Here is a 24,928-nt window from a genome sequence, read left to right as displayed (position 1 = left end):
AGTTGAAGGAGTTGATAAAAAAATCTTTTAAACCTTAAAAATAAATAAATAAAAATAAGTTCAATCAATAGTAAGTATTTTGAACACAAATCGTTTAGCTTTGTAAGGGCACAAATGAGCACCAACAATTTTTAAACTATTCTAAATTCATTAATTTGTGGCCACAAAATACAATAATAATTTGTACAGCAAAATGCTAATTAGTGAACACAAACTGCTTATTTGTTATCAGTATGTATCACCACATTAAGAATTTCGGGGAATATTATTTTTCATTGTCATGCCCAGTGCTCCCTTTACCTCCTTGGTTTTCTAAACAAAAGAGCATCAGACTGGATGGAGATAACCACTGAATGATGTCACAGCCTTGGTTCCGCCTCCCCCTGCAGTCTCACTGAATTGAAAATATTTAAATATTTGTCCTCCCTTCATAACTTTTCTTTTTTTTTATCGCCCCCCTCCTTCCTCCGCACTGCCCTCACAGTCGGCGCGCCGTGGAGCGGTGATGCCGCCGTCAGAGCGCTCTCTCTGCGGATCCACGCGAGGAGGCGTCACGCCGTGAGAGCGGAACATCCAGCGAGCCACACGAAAACCGCACTTTGTGGAAGAAAAGTGAGCCCGCCAGCATGCGGGTCCCTTCCAGCCTGTTGTACCCGGTGCTGTCTCTCACCATCTTCGGATTATGTCCGTCCATGGTGAGTTTTTTTTTCCCACCTGTTTGTTTCCTGTGGGGTTTTGGAGAAAAGCGCAGGTGATGGAGAACGGCGGGTTTGTTGGGGATTATGGCAACTTTTATATGTGCTTAACTTAAAAGTCTAACAGGCATTTCAGTCATTCACATGTAAAGAAAAGGCTTTCAAATGACACTTTGATGATAAAGAATGTTTAATCTGCACAACAGCAGAGATGCGACGCTCCTTGGTAAAGATGGGGTGGAACCACCCCACATTTAAAACATGGTCTTTGCAGATGGTGTGCAGGTACTGCAGGTTTTTTTATATGACAAAAAAAACCCCACTAAAAAAGGACTCAAAGGTGTGTTTAGTTCTCTGTGCCATAGATTTTTTAACTCATTTTGAAGGCATGGATTTCCCCTGTGCCCGTCCCCAGCCCGGATAACATGCAGGGTTGTGTCAGGAAGGGCATACAAATGTCTGCCGAACCAACTGTGCGACCTGGTGAAAGCTGGTTCGCCGGGCGACCCCTCAAGGGAACGTGAACGACATCTGACATCCACTTGTGGACCGCCTAAAGTTCTTGTGCAGCCGTGGTATTTTTAGCAAAACTTTTAAAGCATTCCGGATTCATTTCCGTCTGGTTTTCATCCTTAACCTTGAGCTGCTCTGAGGGCAACAGCCTCACATGACAAACCCTCATCGCCTTTGACTGACAGAGAAATAAGGAGGCTGAGGGAGCTGCACTGTCTTCCTCATGCAGTTATGCTGGGGAGCTGTCCACTCTCTGGTGCTGAAACACTCATCGTCTAAGCAGCTCTGAGGAGCGTTGCTGCAGGATGCACACAATGAAGGGATGTAACGACTCCTTTTCACAACGACTGGATTCATATCATAATTTGTGTTTGACGATACGATTCATAGTCAATATTGGTTCATACTGAACGATCTGTTTCGCTGACCTAAAATCGATCTTGAGCCAAAAATTCAACCAGTGTGACTTAGAGATAAACATCTGGATACTGAACAGTGCAGGTAAAGTTTTTCAGATTCCTTGTATTTCTTGCCAGATAATCAAGTGTAAATTAAATTTGTGTAAAACAAGCAAGTAAATGAATTAAAGTCAAATCCATCAACATGTTAGATTCATAAAGTTCAGACTACTGTTGTTTTTCTACATTAAAATAATCCAAAGGGAACATTATGAGAACATTCTACCTCAGTGTATGGTCACGTGTCTTTGCTAAATTCACACATTGGACTGGAAATTATGGCTTGATCAACTTTTGTTGCCATCACATGCCTGTTGTTCACTGTGGTGGTCGTTTTTGCCTTTTGGTAAAATAAATCTACAAATCTCAAATCTAAATCCAAATGGTATTTTCCGATATTGAAATAATTAATTTCATTTATAAGCAATTTTCTAACAGTATGGGTCAATTTGATTAACGACCTGCTGCAGAAAGATTCATCTGGTTGGGTCGTAGGAATATAAATTGATTAATCTATTAAGTTAATTACTTTAAACCTAACTATGTTTTAGTACTTAAACTTTCATTTTTTTAAGGATTTATGTCCTTTTTCACATGCATGACTTGCATTTTATGCATCATATGCTATAATTTGGGAATATCTGTCTGTTTGTATTCAAAAATTAAAATAAATTCATGCATTTTTTTGCATTAGAGACAACAACATTCCTCTCCCAGGGACTAAATGTTAAATCAAAACATTAAAAACACAAACTTTGCGGTCAAAAAACACAAGCATGTCCGTCAAGGCCTGCATTCCGATTGTTTGATGGCGTTTGGTGTTTTGTTTTGTTTTTTTAATGATATGGAAACCCAGAAACCTTTCATGGTATTACTCTGAGCTGGAAATGATGAAGCTGTCACTCCGGGCTGTCAGACCTTGTTTGGGAGGCTTTGTTCAGGGTTGCAGTCATTAACCCCCCCTGACATTTAAATTTATGTGATTCTGCCGGCCCCTGCAAAGCGCCCGCAATCCACCCACAGGTCCAGTGTGGCAACTTCAAGATAACCTTTTAAAACCCAGATCCTGGATGAAGTAGTCAAAGCCGAGGCTAATAGCATGGATTTTTTCCTTTGCCATGCTGAGACATGATGTAGTTTGGCAGCTATTACCTCTGCGGTGTACATAACCGATCCCCAAAGAGCCTTTGTGAGAAAGTGAAATATTTACATTGTGCGGTTTTCCCTTATGGTCTGTTCCAGCCGGGTAATTACACACCGGCTGCCAGAGGCGCCGTGTTACTCTGATCATGATTAAAATTATGACTGGAATTTGTGTTTTATTATTACACATAATATTCTGCACCTGGAATACATATTGATTGAAGTAAAAGAACAATCTTAATAGACTTGGGGAGCCTGGCGTCAGACTGGAGGAACGACTGCCTGTTTAAGATTCAGCAGCCTTTTCCTTAGCAGTCACACACACACAAAGAAATGGCAGCAATTTGTGCAAGAAAAAGCCTTTTTTAAGATTGGTTTTATTTATGTGAACGTTGAACAGATATGTCTTTGTCAACACTCATCCCTTCGCCTTCACGCTCATTCCTCAGCAACGCTTAACCCCCAGAAAAGGAGTCAACGTTGACGGGAAGGCACGTGTTAAGCTACATTCACGCCACTCTCTGCAAAGCACGTATTAAGCCACCACCTCCAGTGAAAGGTCCATGTAAAGGCAGGTTTTGGATTTCAACGTTCATGAATCTCGCACTGACATGCTACACAAGTTTCTATGACCATTTTCGGGCTTTAAGTACAAAATGCGCGGCCATAGAGTGTGCATTGCCAGTTAAAACCAGGTTGAACCTTTACCAATGAACTTCCTGTGAAAAGTTCATCTAAATTCACTTTTTGGGCTCCTACGTTCAAAACTCTCACATTATTGCGTACCTACACAAGTTTTTATGACCATTTTTTGAGGTCTGAATACCAAACGCACAGCGTTTCAATGCATGTTGAAAGTTAACCAGGTTGAACTTTGACCAATCAGAGACTTGGATTTGGTGGTGACAGATGGATGGCGTCCCTTTTAATTCACAGAAATGGCCAACCGTAAAAAAATTAATCATGGAGGAGAAACTAATAACTGTGGTTTGTACCTGTCCGCTATTATATGATACCAAGTCTTTCATGTATGTACAAGATTTACACCACTTTGACATTTCGCACCAAGCCTCTTCCAACTGTAGTGGACATGCGCTAGTAAACAGTAGAATAAGAAAAAGATGGAGAAGCGTCTCCATGCTGGTCCCGTGTGAACGCCATGGGCTATACGTGTTTTCAAGACTGCACATATGACACATGTTAAAATGCCGGGAGTGTCCGTATCTCCAAAGGACATGAGATATAAAGTGACTAAAAGTCATTTGCTGCCTGTTATTTTGTTCCAAATGGTTTCCGTGCAGGTAGCAAACACTTGTCCTTCTCTTAAGAGAGCACAAGAGAGCAGAATTCCATTTTTATCCCTTTTTTTTAAAGCTTTTATGAAAGAAAGAAAAAAGGAGCGGACTGCATGCAAATCTTTAATTTGTCTTGGACCGTTTCTGACTTGCAAACATTTGTTTTTCTTCTGAAGTGGTTCCTTTCTCAGAGCTGGCAGGCATTGAGCTAGCAAAATTGCTTTTTACACAAAGCATTCGAAGAAAAAAATAAAAACAGCTGGAATACTTTTCTGCGGAGAACATGAATATGACTTTGCAGCTCCTTTTCCCTAGCCAACACTACCTACCTTTGCAAGGTCAACATTCAGCAGAACTTTGACCTTTCGAAGGATCACGATGAACAATTAACATAGGAAACTATGGCGTAAAATTCTCTAAAGCCCAACTTAACTCTGGTGTTGATTGTAGTATACAGACAAGGCAACAGTTTTTCCTCCTAAAAAGCCTTTTCTTCTTTTGAAGCCCACACAAGCCTATTGCAGACTGGTTTGTGGTTGTATGTGTTTTAGCTAACCATAGTAATTAAATGCTACTCCCATGTTTGCCCTTTGACCTGTAAAGGTGCCAAAGTCTTGCAGGGATTCTACTTATTGATGTATTTTTTGTGTAGTTTAGTGTGGTGTAGTGTAATGTTTTAAAACTTTCTTTAAAATTCTTCTAAATTACTAAACTGAAGCACTTGCTATGATGGACCACTATATCAAAAAATGACAAAAATGCAAATGTTTTTTTATCCCTGTGATGAAATCCTCCATAAAGGATTGCAATATCATCTTTTAATGAAATATAGATAATATCAGTTGTGATACGTTGGGTTATTTGGAACGGTTTTGCTCACAACAATGTTAAAGGTATTAAGTGTTTACAGAAAAAAAACTCTTTCAGCCACTTTCTCAAATGTAATCATCACACTTTTAACACAGTGCAATTGTATTATTAAATTATCAACACATTTTGCATATTTTCAGTACAGCAAGTAGTCATTTTGAAAATATGAATAATTATAGATGAGTTATTCTCACCATAACTTTTTTTTTAAATTAGCAAAACTTCAAAAATCGTTTTTAAGATTTCATGGAGGCAGACATTTTGAAATGACCAGGAAAAGTTATTCTACTGCCCCTAGTGGAATTATGATGAACTACAAGGCAGAAAAAATGAATCATGTAATATGTGTTTTTCAATGAAACCTTGTAACATGCTAATGAGATAAGGGTCTCACAATGGGAGCATATTTGTATGGAAAAAATATGGAAGCGGTATCCCTTTTTGTTATCCTATTACTCCACCCTTACATTGACGTGTTCTACCTAACATGACAAAGGTGGGTAAAGATGAAGAGGATTTCATGTAATCCATGGACACCAGTGAAGATCACAAATCATTAAAGAAATGAGGTTCAGAGCACTGTCTTGTGGGGTCTAGATGATATCCAGCCTGTTTTTTGTTCATTGCTTTTGCAGTTCTAAAAAAATGTGACCAAAAAACACACTCAAAAAATTAGCACGAAGAATATTTTTTAAAAATGAAAACGAAAAACACACAAAGACTTGGCATGAAAATCAAATACAAAACATTTAGCATGAATTTTTTTTTTTATTTTGCATGAAAAACACAAAATAACATAATCTTGAAAAACACACACAAAAAACTAATATGAAATATACAAAGACATTAGCATGAAAAACACACATGGAAAAATTACCACAAAAATATTTTAATAAAATTAGCACGAAAACACACAAAAAATTTGCACAAAAATATATTTAAAAAGTACTATGAAAAACACACAAAAAACTAAAACGAAAACTATACAAAAATTTTGCAAAAACAAACAAAAAAGAAAATTAGCAAAACACATTTTGTTTTCCTTAATTATTGAATACAATAAGATTCCAAAAGGGGATCCTCTAAGAGGTTTATTTATGAGAGATTGACATGAATCTCTTTGTTTACTAATACTTTTTGTAGTTAAATATCATTCAAATGAGTAAATTCCATGAATTTTGTGATACTTCAGAAAGCGTAGAGCTTCCGTGTAAAGTCTGTGCATTCTCTCTTGAGGATGCAGTTGCAGCAGCAGTGGGATGGAGCTCTGTGTAGGCACTTGCACTCTTTCTAAGCCACAGTGAGTAGGTGGCAGGCATCAAGTGTACCCAAACACTACGTCCATGTTTGATAAACCATGGACCGGCTTTACCAGCTTACACCGTGTTTGGCTTCAGTTGGAGAGATGTACATGCTTGATAAGACTTTGATCACAAATTAAAAGTAAAAAATTTAAAAATAAGCAATAAAGTATGATCAGGGCTAAAAAAAATGTTAGAAACGGGAAAAATGTTGGCATTAGTATGGTATTTTCTGTTTTTTGCAAAATATTTTCACCTTTATCTTTAAGAAGGGGTTAATCTAAGTGTTTGGTGGATATCAATGAAATTTGCTGAAGGCGGCATGAAAAAAAAAAGATACTTGTGTTAAGACGCACATATATGAACAGCAACGTATAAATTATTTTACTTAACTTGAGTTGTGTAATAAAACAGGGATCATCTTATATATGGTTTATTTTTTGGTTGTGTTTACTCATATCGAAGCAAATTTGCGAACAAGGTTATCAGTATTGCAAATATGCTAACATGGGTAACGATTCCAGCGTAGCACATAACAAACAAATTGTTTTTATTTTACTAACCACATATTTTTTGTAGAGACTAAATAAAAAAATAGGTGGTTAGGAAAAGAGCCAAACTGTCAGCAACTCTGCATCAAAAAGTAGACCTAAGTGTTCAGAAAAGTCAATACCTCGACCATTTTCATTTGAAAAACTTGCATAACACACTGATGGAAGTATGTCTACAGTGAATGTAAATAAAACTCTGCTTCCTTAGATTTAACAGCTTTGAAACAACTTTCCATCGTTTGAGTCCTATTGTTCTCCCCTGACGATAGTCTGCTTGTTAAATAATGTCTTAGCATAATTACGAGAAACCAGACATGATGTTGAAATTACCAGGGGCAAAGTTATGCCTCTCCTTCTCACTCTTCCCCATTATGATTACTGTAATTACAGCACAAGTGGTTTCAATATCGGACACACATCACCTGATGAGGTGAATAGGGCTGACTGGAGATGAGCATTTTCTTGCTTTCCATCATTTTACTGCATTAACAGAACTCCAAGTATTTCCATTTCTGGGTAATAATGAAATGTAATCAACTTGTCAAGGATCCTATTCTTTTCCAGTGAACACAAAAGAACTTTAACTGTGAATTTCTCAGGGTAGCAATTGTGAAATTTGACAACTTATGGCCTGTTTTTTTGTGTAGAAAGTTGTTCTTGTAAAGCGTACACAAACCCTGTACATTTTTAAACCCTAACTACTAATTTTTTAACCTAATCTTATAAAAAAGGTTCCAGTTCTTCATAATAATGGACAGACGGAATAACAGCAGATAGAAAGGGTTTGTTTGAATCTTGATGACTGTGTTTGCCGCAGGAAAGGCAGTTATATTGCTCCCAGCTCCCCGTTTTCTTAGTAAGGTTGTAAATCAGTAGATATCATGATCGCACAACTTGTGTTTGTGCAAACTTTTTTATGTTTTCAAGAAATGTTGTAGGTTCATTTAGTCTTAAACAAACCTTTATTGTAGTGCTGCAATAAATTTGCATGCTTTACTGCTTTTTTAATACTCCATTGGATGGAAGAGAAACTGCCCTTATGGGTGAGTAAGGGGGAAAAATGGCCAAATCTGTACAGAACATGTAGAAATAACAAGGTCTGAAAATGACCATGCACTTTTTTTTCTACAGGCATGCTGCAGGTGACAGGTCATAGTGAACACTTATATAACCCGTAAGGGTGAAGTAGGCGAGACACAGGCATGTCGTTTTGATTTTTATTGTCTTCAATGCTTTGACCCTTGCACAAGGGGCCCGCTAGGGCAGTTTCAAGTGATGTGTCCACTTCTTTTGGGTCTTTTGGATAGACAATCAAAGGGTAGTTTGTGTGAACAACCTTTGGGAACTTATAGTGAACGGTAAGGTAAGGAGCCTGTTTGTGCACCTTACCAATGACTAGTGTGTGGCGCAAGGGAATTGTATGACAGCATCACCGTCATAAGTGATAAATGCGTGCAACTTACATTATCCTTACGAATACTTCAAGAGGCACTTACCACAGGCTCAACAATCGCACATTCCATTTTCATGACCTCCTGTAACCCTTGTGCTATCCTAGGCACTTTACCATTGGGAGTTGGGTCATCTAGACCCACTAGACAGTGCACTGAACCTTTTTTCTTCATTTATTTGTGATCTTCACTGGTGTCCATGGATTACATGAAATCTTTCCCACCTTTATCCACCTTCGTCATGGTAGGGAGAACACGTCAATGTAAGGGTGGGGTCATCTAAGATAGAACAAGGGTTAAGGTGGCCGTACGAGCCTCAAGGGAATTGCAAGACACACCTGTGTTCCATTTAAGAGCAAGCCCATACTATCTATGACCCTCATTGGACGTGGACGACCCAAAAACCTGCAGCACTCGTACGGGTTCATGTGAATAAGGCAGTGGAAGTACCCACAGCTTGATCACCTACTGTAATCAAGGGTTTAACAGGCCTGTGGACTAGACAAGAACGGTTTTCCACAACAGGATCAGCTCATGCGATCAAGTAAAAGGTCAAGGAGTTACAGTACGTCACAGAGAGTCTGTTACTTAGGTGTCACCTGCGACATCTCTGTGGTTAACGGGTTAATAATGCAGTTAGAGGTGAACTCGGTGCAACAAGTCCCAAAGTGACTCTGTTTGCTGTTTATTGCAGATTAGTATTGGATGTGACTGCTCAAAACTACATTTGCCAGCAACCAAATTTGCAATAAACCAAACTGTTGTGATGAACTTTTGAAAACATGGCAAAAAAGGTTATGCTATATACAATGAAAGGAGAACTTAGACATTTTGAATAAACTCGGTTGTAATGTTTAGGAGAGCAAACTCATTTAAACCAATGAAACAAGATAAATGGAGAAGTTTTTAATTTTTAGTAGCTACAAGATGAAAACATCTGAAACAAAAGGAAATTAATTTGGTTAAAGTCTTTCAAGACCTTCATTAATAATCAGTAATTAAAAGTGAACAGGAAATAAGAGTTTGAAGTCCTACTCTGATCATCTTTTGATCTATTTTAAAAGCGTTCCCAGTGGCTTAATTCACTGATGTAGAGCTGGAGTGGACATGAACGTGACAACAATCTAACACAGGACTTGTGGTACCGTTTTAAAAAAAGGAGGCTGTTATAAGAAAATCAATTGTCTCCCTACTTCAGATGACCTTAATGAACACAATTCAAAGTGAACATTCTGAATGCTGAGATCCCCGCTGGAATCATTTTACTGGAGATTTTACACACCAAAAAGAATATGTTTTTCTACCAAGCATGCATTTCCTTTGCAACTTTAAAGATCAGTTTTTAGGAGTGATATTTTTTTCTTAACAGGAGCGTGGAATTGTAGATTTGACTTTGCTGCTGTCACATCTTACTGAATCCTACTGCAGAGCATAATTAGAAGCAGGCATTTCAAAGAACATGAAAGAGCATGAAGTACTCAGGTGAATGACCTTTTCTTCAACACGGTGTGAAGCGGGATCGGGGCTGCGTTTTTTGCAGATTCCGTACGGCAGACATGGCAGCCATGTTCTTCCTTTTGCAGCTTTAATGAGCATGCTCTGACTTTTCAAAATGTTGAAGCGGTTGCCTGAACATCTGCATGCAGATGAGACAGATTTGATGTGATCAAACTCCACAACCGCTCCCTAAACGAAGAATAAGTGTTACTCCCTGAATTCAAGATGAACATTTTATTGTTGAAGACTTTATATACAGAAAATATAAAAATTAAAATAATTTAAAGTTAAAAAAATACTTCAAGTCTAAAGATACAAATCTTACCTTACAAATGTGACTGTTTGTATGTCTAACACATTGTTTTTCAACCAGAGATGGTCAAGTGTGCCGTTGGAAATGAATTGCCCTCATTAACTCATTTGAGAACATTTTCCATCTCCAGGATATCAGCTCTTTGTTCATCCAAACAGGCCCTGATAAAACACTGAGAAATTAGGAATATGAAAGATCATAAAATACTTTTTTCTTTGTGTTCATTTGATTCTATTAAAGACATTTTGAACAGAATGAAGGTACCGCGATTTAGCGGCAACTAAAGCTGTTTTCTGAAAAGTCCCGCCCCTTTAACTGTCCCCGCCAATCATTCTTGAAGGCTTAATCACACGTCATCAGTCTGACCAATCAGAAGTGGTTAAAGTCTTCACTTCCTTGTCCTGATTTAGCTCAAAGTCGCTCAGTCCCAACAAAAATACGAGCTAAAGCTCGTCTTTATCCGTGTAGCTTTCCACAGAATCCGGTATCAGACCGTGGAAAAAGTGAACAAAACAATGAAGCTCAGAGACGCGAGTCTTTCTGCGTTTGGCGGCTGTTTGCACTACATCTCCTATGATGCATTGGGTTAAAGTGGCAGCGTCTCGGTGCACAATGGGTATCTCCTCTTAACGTCTTGAAACCACAACGAACACACATCAATCAGTTTTTAAATCTTCTAACTTAACTTTTATGACATCTTTTAGAAAAAACAGCTGCAGCTTCCAGCTTTTTCTGCCACAATTATCACAAAAATGCATGTGAGATTGTGGAGGGACTGTAGATCAATGTAGACTATGAGTTTGTCCTTTTTTTTTTTTTTGGATGCTGGTGTGCCGCTGGATTTTTGTCAAGGTTAAAGTGAGCCGTCACTCAAAAAAGTTTTTAAAAACACTGGTCTAACATTTAAGACAAACTCCGAAGAGAATGATGTATTCCGTATTTTTACCATGTTCTTGTGGCATTTTTCTCATGATTTATAGAAAATTGAGCTTAAAATTGCATTTCTGAGAATTTCTTTCCTCTGCTGCACTGGTATTGTTAGGTTGGGGTGGGATGAGCTGTAAGCTAGAAGGAGAGCGTGTAAACAGTTGGATGATGGGAAGTGGGGGAGACTTGCTCCGCTCTAATAGCCCTGCCCACAGCTCAGAGGTGAATACCCAATGAACTACTGCTGCTCTGCAGAAACTATGTCCTAGAAAATGACAGGATTTTATAATTTTTGGACAAAAACGGCAATTTCAAAGGGAACGCTGGGAAAATTTTTACAATAGATTTAAATGAGAGATGGAACTTTAACTTATAAAACACCAAATGTTGAAGAAGTTATTTCCAGATCAGTTTATATTTTGACAAACTAGAACATTTAATCTGTAAAAAGATATAGACAAAAGTTGAAAAGAGTATCTTATTTTGAAAAATTTACCACCCGTCTTCATCTTTAAGAATGGTTGCTTCCATCTTCCACTCTTTCGATTCTTTAAAACTCAACAGATTTTTTTGACAAGTCTTGAATCCCAATTTTACATATTTATGTAAAAAAATCTCCTTTTACTCATTAGAACCCAGACCAGTTTTTCATTGAAAAAATAAAATTCACAGAACATCCAACAAACCAAGTGGATCATAGAGCATATTTCTGATGTTTTTCTGTTAACCTGGTGTCACCATGGGTTCTTATGGGCTACATAATGGCTCTCCAGGGTTCCCTTGTTTATCACTAGGGTTACATACTAAAAGTAATCTGCAATAGGGGAAATCTGCGAGGTGGAAAAATAAACGTTTTATGGCTGTAAAACCCCTCATATACACTTCTTAGACTGACATGAACATTTTCACACTTTCATACTTGTTTACACTCTCAAAGTTCAAACCTTTGTAGAAAAATAAGTCCAGAGTTTTAGAATGAGAAAAAAGATCTGATCGTCACCAAAGACTTCTGTAGATTTAGTAAATTGAACGCAATTTAGACAGGAGACATGGCATGGAGGAGACAATCACAATGTACTGGATATTTTTAACTTACAGCAAGTGTTGTCTTAGGAACAAGTATCACTTGAAAACTTTGAAAATATATCCGAAAACAGTTACACCATTTACTGACTATTAAACATAAAAGCTTCATAATGCCAGGGATCTATTAGGAAAAATATGTATCCCTGTCACAACTAAATGTACCTAAAAATAATTAGAACAATTACTGCGTATGACTGTAAACAGAAGTAAACAATGCCTTTCTCCTCCTGTAACCAGCGGTGAAAGTAAGAAAAAAATCTCAGTGGCATATATTGCTGGATTTATTTGATCTTTTCAATACCGATAAACTAAAATTATGGAAATATCGGCCGATACTGATATTGGCGCCAAAATATCAACCATCCCAAGTAACAAGCCACCTAGTGTCCACTTGGTGAACTGATCTAAACTCAGTTTAGTTTTTAAAGCAGCTCCAATCCAGAAGTTAAATTGTTGTTTAAAACTAAGAAAATTGAATGTTTGAAGTCTGAGACATACCAATAGTGCTAGAGGGCCCAAAGATGCCCATCGCTGTTAAGTTGCAGCGTGCTGAAGCTGCTTCATATTCTGCATGTGTTTGCATGTGCCATTGGGTGAGTCCCGGAGCTAACGACTTCTTCACTTCATGGATAATGTTTAATGGCTGTTTCATTATCATCCCCCAGGGTGCTCATGACTGACATGACGTCCTGTTCAGGCCGAACGCTCATTGAAGCACACCCCAGAGAGGAGGCGGGAGGGTGTGAACGAGATAATGCGGCGGTGGCGGCTGCTCATTCAGAGCCTTTTCTGGGGCAGAATGTGCCGAGGTCCCGCAGAATTATCTATTCAATCTTCTCTCGCTGGGGTCAGAAAAGGCAAGAAGGTGGCACGCCTCTTGAAAATTAATCTCCCTGCATGCCCTTTTACTACAGTCACATCTGTCAAAGAGGATGACTTTCCTTTCAGCTGTGTCGTCTTTTACATTTCCGCCCTGTATGTCTTTGTTGGTGCGTCTCAGGAACTTTTCGGCACTGCTGGTGCATATCTCTCTATTAGCAAAACTGGTTCCAATCATCTCCCCTTCCTACCATTAGACCCAAAACTCCTTTGTGGAGGTTTAAACATCAGTTACAGTGTCGACAGGCACATTCTACTTCACTTGCCTCCAATTCTCTGGTGGCTTTTTATTTGGACAGCTTGATTGATGACAGAGAAAATAGCATCTGTTTAGGTCCCTGTCTTTTGGTGGGCAGGACAGCATCGTTATTGTGCTGTAAGATTTTGCTTTGCTGCCATCTCATACTTTACTATTTAGGAACTTCTTTTTAAAGCCTTACTTCAATAAAAATTGTATTTTTTGTGTTATTAACATGTTCTTGTTGCATTTTGTGATGATGGAGTACATATATAGAGAATTAGGCTTAAAATGATTGCATTTGTGAGTATTTGTTAAATTTAAATTGTTGTAAATCGAAAAAATGTGGCAGTTGTGATATCGCTAGTACAATAGGCAGACCACAAGGTTCCTCTTTCACTCCATTTTGATGCCTCCATTTGTAGACGACTTGTACGTCTTTGTTTTCCTGGTATCTGGCTCTCTAGTATTGTTCACCATTTTTGTTACACCGCTAATGTTAGGTTGGGGCTGTAACATAGCAGGAGAGCATGTAAACAGAAAGCTCTCAGCCACAGAGAGGGGAAGGGGGGGGGGGGGTATTTTTAATAAAAACCAACACGTTCTCACCCCAACACGTTATATATGGACACATAGGACCCCCCTCCGTATCACATATTGATGCTTTTGGGTGAGCCCAGCGCGTCGTTTTTTTGACCTGCTGAAAATAGGTGAGCCCTAAATGCTGATGATTGATTTACGTTTTCCACCATAAAAAATTTTTTACTTTAATTTCCGGTTTTTATATCATTACAAAAATTAGGCTAATTTAAGTGACAGCTGTTTCTTATAATAACATTATAATAATAATGATGATATATTAATGTTATCAAGGTGGACATCCACACTGCCACCAGTGTGTGAATGTGTGTGTGAATGTGTGTGTGACTGGGTGAATGGGTCTGTGACTGTAAAGCGCTTTGGGCCTTGTAGGTAGAAAAAGCGCTATATTAGTAAACACCATTTACCTAAGTCATTTAATCGAAGCAGGCAGCATGTCGGTTAAACAACAAGTTTGGCTCACCCTTATCATCAATAGTTGATATTTGTTTTTTTCTTACTAACAACTGGTTGCCCCTTTAGCGGTGGTTTCCCACTAACAACCGCTATAGGGCGCTGTAGATGTGTGTCTCACTATTTCCTACTGACAGCAATGCAGAAGAAGGAGCGCCATCTGAAACAAACATGGCTGAGAATTTGATTGATCATCAAACTGTGTTACGGAGACAAAGAAGTATCGCTGAAATCTGCGTCATTCAGACGCAGAATAGAGTGGAGACAGAAAGCTCGCAGCAACAGGGAGGGCAAAGGGGGTGGGGTTACTCCACACCAACCGTCCCGCCCACAACTCTGACACGAATGTCTAGTGAACTCCTGCTGCTCTGCATAAATTGTCCTTGAAAACGAAATAGGTTTTTGGCTAAAAACGGCATAATCAAATTTAAAAGACCACCGCTTTTAAAATAGATCCAAACAACAGATTGATAAAAACAACCAATTAAAGTCTAGCATAGTTAACATATCAGCTGTTTGCTGGATAAGACATGACAAAGAGTAAAGTAAAAGCACGAGATCGAGTGAGTTATTTCCAAGCTGTCACCATTCTTTTTTTTATGAGTCAGCACAGTGAGGGAGGAGGCCATCGATCCAGCCATAGCTCCATATTTTCCTCCAACAGAAATGATGACTTATCAAAATCCAACTATTTGGGGGCCTCTTTGATGCAGCTCAGGGAGCTGGGTCAGCTTTCTCTTTTTATCCAAGCCATATTATAACAGATTGATTTTTGCCACCGCCGTTGAAAGTCTTTTAATTTCTTTATCCCGAGCCTCTCACCTGTGGTGATTCTCAGACCGACTGACTGATATTGCTGCAGCGAGGCAAATCGAATGACCCATCACGAAAACCCCTGGGAAAAAAATGATATCAAGAGACCAAGGCTGCATGTGGAAGGTCGGCAATTCATTCAGCCGCAGACATCAGATATGCTGTATTGACTAGAAGAGGTTTTGCTTTTCAGAGGAAAACAGATCTATTAAGCTCTAAATCAGAAGAGTTTGTGTGTGTGTGTGTTTTTTTTGTGGTAATTTTAGATGCAATGGTGGATAATAAAAATACGGTCTAAATTTAACCGAGTTTAGTTGTGTGGCATGACGGAAAATGTCTGGTAACATCATTTTGGACTCAAGTGGTTAATTTCTCACTGTCGCAGTTAAGGACAAAAGATGGGATTTGAGACGGTCCCCGACATCATTTATTGCCTCCCACCCTCTTGCCCCTGTTCCTTCATCGCCTGAACCATTCACCTTCAGCCCCTCATCATCTCCAACCTTCACTCCTTCTGCCAAACAAAGAAATTTTGTAGGACAAACGTAACGGCGAGATCATGTATTTGAAGGAGAAATACCTGTTGATAGCTGAATTACAAACAACAAAATTTACTTAAGTGTGTAATTGGAGAGATATCTGTGTGCTGTGATTTGCCTCAATCATATTTTACACTGGGAGACATTCATTAGGATTATTGTTCATGCCTTGTAGGTGCGATGTTGATTTGCATTTATTTTTTATTGAGTTATCCGTGATTAGGAAAGTCAGGTCGTCATTTCCACAGCTTGGAGCACACAGGACTTGTGTCTGGAATAAGAACTGTGGTGGGAGCCGGTTGTTGTCACCAATGCAATAATTTGTTCAAGAATAATTACGGAAAGTAGTCAAAAGACGCCAAAGGGCATAATCATGCACACACAAGCTGGTACTAATGAAGAAATTTTGCATATTGTGCAACTACTTTTCAGTCAGTTGGTATTTTTACGAAATGTGAAAATGAACAAAAACTTGTTTTTTTTAATAATCTGATAAAATAATAATTTTATCAGAGTGGAGCAGATCCTTTGGTGGTAATAACTTCTTCCTTTATGACAGCATAGATTTTTTTCATTCACTGTCTGGTCCTAAAGACCCACTCTGATATAAATCGTGGTTTTGGTGATTCAAACATATTCTTGTGGATTGTTTTTGATGATACAAAAGTATCCTATGTTCCGCACCGTCAATGATTGATTGGTTGATTGATTGATTTCAAGCATTGTGGTCAAAACAATAGAGAATTAACACTGATTTAGTGCTAATTGTTGATTGATTATCTTCAGAAAACATTTATTCATGACTTCAGTAATCAGTAACGGTAACCAATATAATAGCATTATTATTAGAACACATTATCACATCAAACCAGGAAATATTGCTACACCTTGCAGATCAAGTAAATAAAATCAATAGCTTATTGATTAATATTAAAACATTTCAGAAATCATTATTGCACATTACACCATTCTTAACTCCTTTTATCTTCATATAGTGAACATAAGAGGAGTCAACTAAAATGCAAAAGTCAAACAGTCCAATAAGAATAAACATACCTACTGTTTGGTTCCATTGCGCAACACACTAACACACTGCACAAAGGCCAAATACACCCAACCAGACCCTGGTCCAGGACCAGGAACTACTCTTTGACCCATCTTTCGAGGTGGTCTTGGTTTGTTTCTAATCGGATTGAGCTCCGGTTCGCTCTGAGTTTCCTCAGTCTGAATAGGCTCTGTGCTTGGAGTGGAACAACTGGACCAAAACGGCTACTGTTCCCAGTTGTCACGTGATGTAAACAGAGTAGGAAAAGGCGCGGACAGACGTAGAGTAGCGATGTAACAGCAACTCATTAAAATGTGGTCTGATGAATGTAGACTCATTAAAACAACTAACGTTATTCACTTTGCTTTGCACACTGTTTTCCGGACAATCTATATGTCATTGATACTTATCAGCGTACCTTCATAGCCGCCATCTCATCAGTACCTGCCTTGCACCATGCCTCTGCTATACCAAAGTAGCAATAAAATGTGTTGTATGTGGTGCTGATACAGACATTCAAACTTTAAATTTTGCTGACCAACTTTGAATAAGTGAACTACATGTATCCTGACAAGGATTGTAAAGTGCAAGACTTTCATAATTTCTGCCTATAGTTGCTTTGGCCCACCCTCGTAATTCCTGGCCAATGACTGAAGAGATCTTTAGTCACATCCTTTTGCTTACAAGCGTTAGTTCGGATCAGTAATGTCCGGTAGACAGCAGTCTGAATACAGACCAAATGCAAGGTACAGGGTTTGATCCAGACCAAATAAAGCAGACTGGATCCGGAGTAATAAACTTTTCCAGTCTGAATACTTGCACTTATTATGTAAGGATGATGCTGTCGTAGTCCTTATGCAACGCTCTAGTCATTATTGAAGTGCACAAACTGACCCCTTTCTGACAGTGTGCAAATGCTGCATGCATGGGGTGTGGAGGTGAAGTTTCTGCAGGATGTCGGTAGGATGCTGACACAAACTACTCAGCTCATTGAAAAGTGCGCAGGATTTGGAGGGGGGTGGAAATACATACTCAACTATTTCACACTTACACAGTATGTGTTGGTCAACACTCTACAACCTGTCACCTGCAGCATGCCCGTTTTAAAAAAATAAGCATGAACATTATCACTCTACAGTCTTATCAAGTGCTCTACGACCTTGATATCTCGTGTGGGCCACCTAAATGCTCCATACAGGTCTGCACTTTTTTTACCCGCAGACCGCCGTATCCACCTGCAAGGGCAGTTGTGATTAAGGCTTTACTACTCTCTGAAAATGACCTTTTTACAAACCAATGGAATACATGACCACATGCTTTGTCCGTTATTTTCATCTTATTCATCCCAAACCATGAAGTTCTTTGTTTTGTTATACCTCTTAGTTTTATCACAGCAACTAAACAGAAATTAGGACTGAAAATATGCTTAAACTTTTGTAAATATGACTTAAGTAAAAATAACTTCTTCAGTGAATGCAGTGCAAAATTGGAAGATTAGGTTCAAGTCAATCTTTCAACTAGATGAACTTCTAGCTTTGCATCAAAACGCTTCTCCAATAATGAGAAAAGTTGAGACAGGCGGTGTTTGTTTTCTGTCAGAAAATAAAATATGAGGAATGCAGCATTTCAGGTGTCCAAAGGGAGCTCAGGCAATACGTAGACATTGACACCACATGCTCCATCTGTTCGTTTTCTTCCTGATTATTTGTTTCTTCTTTTTTTCAGATACAATTTTTTTTTCTTTGGTTCCACACAGGCATCAATCATCTCCTAAAGCATCTAAAAAGTTGTTTTTGCTGTTTTTCTTAATGTTAAAGTTGATTTTTATTAAACCTATTGACCTCACATAAGGTGTCATCGATGTCACGTTTTCTGATTTCACAGTGGAGCATCAGTTTGAAACCAATGCTCACACTAATATCTAATTAAAGGGAAACCTTTTAGAAAGCACTTAAAGTCAAACAATACTTCACACGAGGTGCTATGCTGGATATTAACGCACAAAATGTGCATTATTATCGCGGTCAAATGATCACAGCAGTGCTTCTTTTCCTGTCACTGTTCATTAGGCGTCCGTCTGATGAGCAGCACAAAGGATTGTAAATGTCACTCTTGACTGCAGCGCGGCAGAAGAGGGGGCTAATTTAGAGTTCAATTAGATTGGTGGGTAAAAGTGTTATATGAATAAGAAATGGGAATGAGACTGGTCATGTGTGTAACGACAAAAGTAATGAGGCGATGATCGTCTTATAATCAGTCATGTGAGGTAAGCTTGTCCAATCCCAGGCAGTTACGATAGAAGAAGAAGAAGAAGAAGAAACCCTTTCAGATGACACCTGTTTGATAGTGAGAATCTTTTCTCTTTTGAGCATCATCTTCAAACCTTTAGACACAAACAAAAGGATGATTAAAAAAACTAAAATAATTAGGCTGTTACTCAGGTCAAACTTTGACCAATCAGACACTCGCATTTCGAAGTGCTGGATGGCGTTCCCCTTTAATTCACATAAGTGCCAACAATTTAAATTGATCTTGGAGGAGAAATTAATAATCACGGTTTGTGTTCGGAGTAGAGGTGTGAAAGTGTGAAAGGAAAAACCTGAAGCAATATTTACAAGGTTTGCACCATGTCGCCATTTTGCACCAAGCCTCTTCCATCTGTAGGTGGCGGATGTGCGCTAGTAAAGAGTAAAAGAAGAAAAAGGAGAAGCCTCTCCCAGCTTTCCTAGTGTGAACACCATGAGCTATACGTTCAGGACTGCAATACGTCACATGGATGGTGTGAACTTAGCTTGACAGTTACATACAGTTCATCTTGTTTGTTGTTTCAAGATTGTAAGACTTGTGATTGTTAAACTAGCACAAACACGATCAAATCCTGTTTGAAACCTTCAAAATAAAGCACACTGTAAATAAACAAAGACAATGTGACCCACTTTTGATTTAAACATTTCTTAAAATCTTGTTGAAAATCAAAATGGTCCAGCTTCATTTTGATTTTCGAAGCCTGAAACATGCATATATGGGCAATTGACCATATATGCATTGACTTTTGATTAAAAGTGGTTGCTTGAGCGCGCATTTCTGTATCTGGTGTGAACGTAGCATCTGGTTATTGGCTTAGTCACAAACCATAAAGACATTTTCTGTTTGTAAAGAGACAAATATCCCCTTTGTCAAGTGTCATCTCTCTGTCTATTCCATGAGAGAACCACACTGAATCATTCACTTTGGTGAGCTTTCTCCCCTCTTGCCTTTTTATAACTTGGCAACCCCACTACCAAAATATTGATGATTGCCGTGTCGTCTTTTAAAGACCCACGAGTCAAACCTTGGCAAAGAAAAACCAAGAGATGAGGAATAACAACTAGAAGAGGAGGCGGGAATGCTTTGGCATGTGTGCAGTTCTGTGTGTGTGACCACTGTTGGGAATCTCTTTGCACATACTTCTGATGCTGTTGCAGAGGGCAGAACTCTGTTGGGTGACTGGGGAGGTCTTTGAGCTGCTGGATGTTGTTTTGTAAGGATGATTAATGATGGGATTTTGGCATGCAGCTCTGTGAAGCCATTGCAGCCTTGCTCCAGCGATACTCTTTAAAAAGCCAGAGTTAAAAATTAAACAAGGTGTTTTGGAAGATTTCCTGTTGGATAGACAAATGAAAAAAGAAACAACAAGGTGAACTTCTTTTGTTTATTTTTGTTTTGTTTATGCTTTGGTATTTTATGCTTTTATTAAAGTTGTATTCTTGTGGCATTTTTCTGATGACGGAGAGCGCATCATCAAAGAATGGTCTAAATTTAAACATATGTCATATTGTAAGGCGCTACTAGGCACATTAAGCGACACAAAAGAGGCAGAAATAAGTCTGTCTGTCAGTCAGACTTTATTAATGGCGTTCACAGTAAATCTAGAACTTGTTTGCAACACGCTACACGCAAGCCATGTTAGTGTATTCGCACTACCTGTAACTCCTGACCTTGCTTGAAACACATAAAAAAACTGATGATGCTTAAACAAACGTCACTGTAGCTACGTCAACTCCTGAACTTGTTAGCAACACAAAAGAAAGATGGCCAAATTTCTTCACTACTTATAGTGCACCATGTAGTGCGTTCGCCATTTTGTAGTTGTGTCTGAATCTACAAATCCAAAATCAACTGCCCTAGAGATGCATCAATGCTCACTAGATTGGGAAATATAGACCACAATGCATCGCATTTGAACAATTTTTGCAAAATTGTATTTGAAATGATTTTTTTAGTAAAGCATCAACGTTTTCATCTTCAGAACTCAGTGGATTATAGGTCGTTGCAAAACGCTCATTTCAGTTGGATTTCAACTTCGTGAAATCAGTGAAGTCATATTCGCCATTTACAAAAAAAATCCAGTGCACTAAATTGTCCTGCACTATATAGTTTTTTAGTAGTCAGGGGTTAGGGTGGGAATTTGGACATAGCCACAGTCTGACACCACTACATATTAGCCATGTTAGAAGCGTTAGCCATGTTAGCTTATTCACTATACCTGTAACTTCCAACCTTGTTTGCAACACATATAAAAACAGACTGATACCGCTAAAAAAAATGTTACTGTGACTACTGCACACAAATGTAATCCGCCTTGTCTTCATTCTTCTACTTTCCAGGGCTTACCTCCACCTCTCTAGCTTGTCCTCCATCTGTTCCCTGCTCTCACTACAAATGACTGTCTAACTACAAATGACTGTCTAACTACAAATGACTGTCTAACCTCATCTGTCAGTTTGTCCATCACCATTGCAAGAGGAGTTAATGAAGTTGATTTTTGTTTGTGTCAAATGATATCCAATATTCCAGGATATTATGTGGAGTAGGCCTGCACAATATACCGCAAATTTATCGTTATCGCGATATCAAGCGGTGCAATACCCATATCGCAAAAGACAGCGAAAATTGCAAGAAATGGCTACCTTAAATGTGCTAAAACAATCTTATGGCAACTTGAAGCATTTAACGAATCAAATAAATCCCTTTATGCATTTGACCATTCGGATGGACCCCTTCACGTTGTTGACCAATCAGATGTGTTTAAAAAGATGTTCGCCTCCTATGTCGACGAGGGTCATTTGGAATGTAATTTTTAAACTGTTGCAATGAAATGGGAATGATGTTTTTGGTTGTTTTGCTCTTTGTTTAAATACCGCAAAATATATTGTTATCGCAATATTAATCACTAATATCGCGGGTTTTCCTCATATCGTGCAGCCCTAATGTGGAGGCACACTGGCTTTGGTTAATAGAGACCGATTTGCTCATACAAGATTTTTGTGGTTGCCTGATGAACAGACCGAAGGTAAAAATACTTTTACAAACTAGCCTCAATGAGTGTTCAGGAGATGTGAATTATTTTATGCAAGGTTCAGAAAAAAAAATTAAATCAACTTTTATAGAAACTTGGAGCTCTCTGTACTTTTTTCTTCTCTTTTTTTCACTCAAACATCTGAAGTGGGCGGGTTCAACAAGTAAAGCAACCCATACGTTTGCAACCTGAGGCTCAGGAGCCACATATGGCTCTTTGGCAACTAATCTAACCAATCAAGAGTGAACCTGTAGGAAGTCTATACCCCAATAGAAATCTGTCAATCAAACGTTTTGAACTTTTGACATGGTACCATATCTGATTGGTCAGTTTATAACTTAAGTAAGTTCAAATCCACAGTTATTGGTATGAACCCACCTTTAATGGATTATCTATTCCACACAAAGCAAGTTTTTTTCACCTAATGTAAAAAACGTAGTTAAGGATTTATGACAGTCACACTCCTAGACACTGAAAAAAAAGGGATTGCTGCACCTGCACAAGTCTAAAAAATCACAGTATTTATTGCCAGTTTCAAAAAAAACTGTCACCAATCCTTTTCATTCTGATGTTGAACATAAGTAGACTCCTGCTGCTCCTATATGGTGTTAATGGCTACAGCTGTGATGACATTTCAGCTCAGCGACCTCCGCTAGGTCACCCAACTGCAAAACAAGCTGAGACCGTCACAGTGGGGCTCATCAGCATGACCGGCCCATTTGGCAAAGCCAGACAGGTTTCTTTTTAACACCCACAGAGAAGTGGACAGCTCAGGTTAAAATACATGCAACTTCCACACAAAAATACATAGATACATATGTACAAGTTTGACCTCCGATCTTGACTGCAGTGGCAAAGTCCGCTTGAAATAAAGCATAAGTTTAGAGAGAAAGTTCACCTCTCACCGCTTGTTATCGTCCAGATGATAAAGCAAAAGTTTGTTTTTGAAGAAGCCAGCGCAGGGATATAGAACATTTAATCAGTCATGTGACCGGAACTACTTTTTTAGGTGTGCGTTATCACTTTTAATGCACACACAACAGCCAAAAAGAATCGAGTACTTATCCGGATCACGGCATAAAAAATGATACCAAAATTTTGTTGACTTTGCAAAAGGGCTGCCTTTTTGTATTTTCCTTAAAAACAATCTCCTTCAGTCCATTTTTACAGATTTAAAATCCTCCTTGGGATTTCAACCAATCACCTCGTAACTCAGCGAGCATCATTGGGAAGCTACTTGAAAAAAATTTTTGCTTTAAACTTTGTAGATTTTGAACAGCGATAGTGTGGTAAACTTGCATGAGTGGCTATACCCTGTTCCTCACATATTTTTTTTTTTTTTTTTTTTTTTTTTAACTTGTCCTGTCCAACAGCTGGGCAGACAGATGAGAGCTGAGGGCCTCTTGTGTTGGACATATTTTACTTTAACAAGAGGGGTTATTAATCTTCAGACAAACCAAAGGTATGTCTGAATAAACCCCTTTTGTAATTGAGGCCAAACTTTATTAATTTCAATCATGTCTGAAAATCTTTGGTGTTGGACCGGACGGAAAAGGAAAGAGGGGAAGAAGAGAGAGGGACGTTAGAGAGAGGGGGGGTAGGGGCTGATAATAGGAGGGGAAGGGGGATAAGACCATGAAGCAGCATAAAGCAACAAGTTTACTGGTTGTTAATCATTATGGTAAGGTTCAAATGTAGAAAAAAAAAAGGAAAAAAAAAAAGGGGCGGAGCCTGTCCACAAACACACTCAAATGTTATAAACACACCTGCTAGCTGCAAAAATGTCCACCTGTCGACATGTACACAAAACAGATAGTGTTCACACGCATACTTATGCCTTAAAACCAACTAGTGTGAAATATTTCAGTCATTCAGTCATGCAAACTGTTAGTGCAAAGGTGAGCTAACACCGATGCTCAGGTGAGTGTTTATGTTCTTCTAAAATGGATGGTGGAACGTGAAAAGAAGGAGGGAGAGTGCCCAGCCATCCCCACCCCAAGACCCCAACCGCAGCAGCAGCGGCAGCCGGAATCCCCCCAACGCCACACGGGAACCGGCAGGGAACAACCGCCGCCCGGGCGACCAAGCCCGCCACCCAGGCCAGGGCCAGCAGGGCCGCCGCAAGGCCCCCAGAGCCAGAGGCCAGGGACGCACGGAGGGAAAGAGAGCGCCGCCCCAGCCCAACCAGGAGAGCAGCCCCCCCGCCGCGCCGGGAGAACCCAACGCAGGGCCCCTAGGGAGAAGGACGCCCACAGCCCCAAACGAGCACCCCACCACCACCTAGGAGTTCCGGGCATCCCCCCGCCCCAACCCCAGGTACGAGCCAGGACCCCCCAAGGGAGACCCGCTCCGCACTCCAGGCAGCCACCCGCCCGGCCCACGGTTGGTCCAGGGAGAAGCGAGGCAGGGGCCCGCCGCCCCCGCCCAAGAGGGGGGAACCCCGGGGAAAAAAGAGGGCCCACAAGGGGTGTTGTAAATATGGCCCGACCAGGCTCGGCCACAGTTGGAAATTTGGCGGGGCCCAGCACTCAGGAGCAAGGACCAGAACCCACCCCCCAGGGACCAGACACCCCCGGCTCAGATGTAATGTGAACCCCCCCACCGCGCGGAGAGAGCACCGCCGGGCCCAGGAAGCCGGCACCCCGGGGACACGGCCGCTGCTGCAAAGGGGCCCGTACCCCCCACCAGGGAAGAGGCAGGGGACAGACGGACCCAGGTCCCACCTTCCTTGCAAAATATGTGTGCGTGTATGTGTGTTTGAAAGGGTGTGTGTGTGCATGTGTGTGTGTTTATGTTGGGATGTATATATTGAGGGGGGAGGCGTGTGTGTACTAAGGGGGGTGCTGTTAAAATTGGCGGGTAGGGCACTAAAGGGACATCTCCTGATTACTCACAGTGACGTCCCCTCACCCTCCCCACCAAG

The 24,928-nt window shown here is 39.7% G+C and overlaps 1 protein-coding gene across 1 annotated transcript in view; it reads left to right on the top strand.

Moving 5' to 3' along the window:
* The first annotated feature begins 344 nt into the window (after window positions 1-344).
* Window positions 345-24,928, top strand: part of olfm3a (olfactomedin 3a) — a 35,446-nt gene continuing 10,862 nt past the window's right edge. The window contains exon 1 of the mRNA XM_004080929.5: window positions 345-695. Coding sequence (XP_004080977.1) covers window positions 627-695 — 69 coding nt within the window. The 5' untranslated portion in view covers window positions 345-626. The remainder of the gene's footprint in view (window positions 696-24,928) is intronic.

Source organism: Oryzias latipes, chromosome 20 (genome assembly GCF_053564925.1).
Source record: "Oryzias latipes strain Hd-rR chromosome 20, Olatipes_Hd-rR_3.1".
NCBI lineage: Eukaryota > Metazoa > Chordata > Actinopteri > Beloniformes > Adrianichthyidae > Oryzias > Oryzias latipes.
Note: the sequence above shows the minus strand (reverse complement) of the source record. Positions and strands in the feature narration are given on the sequence as shown.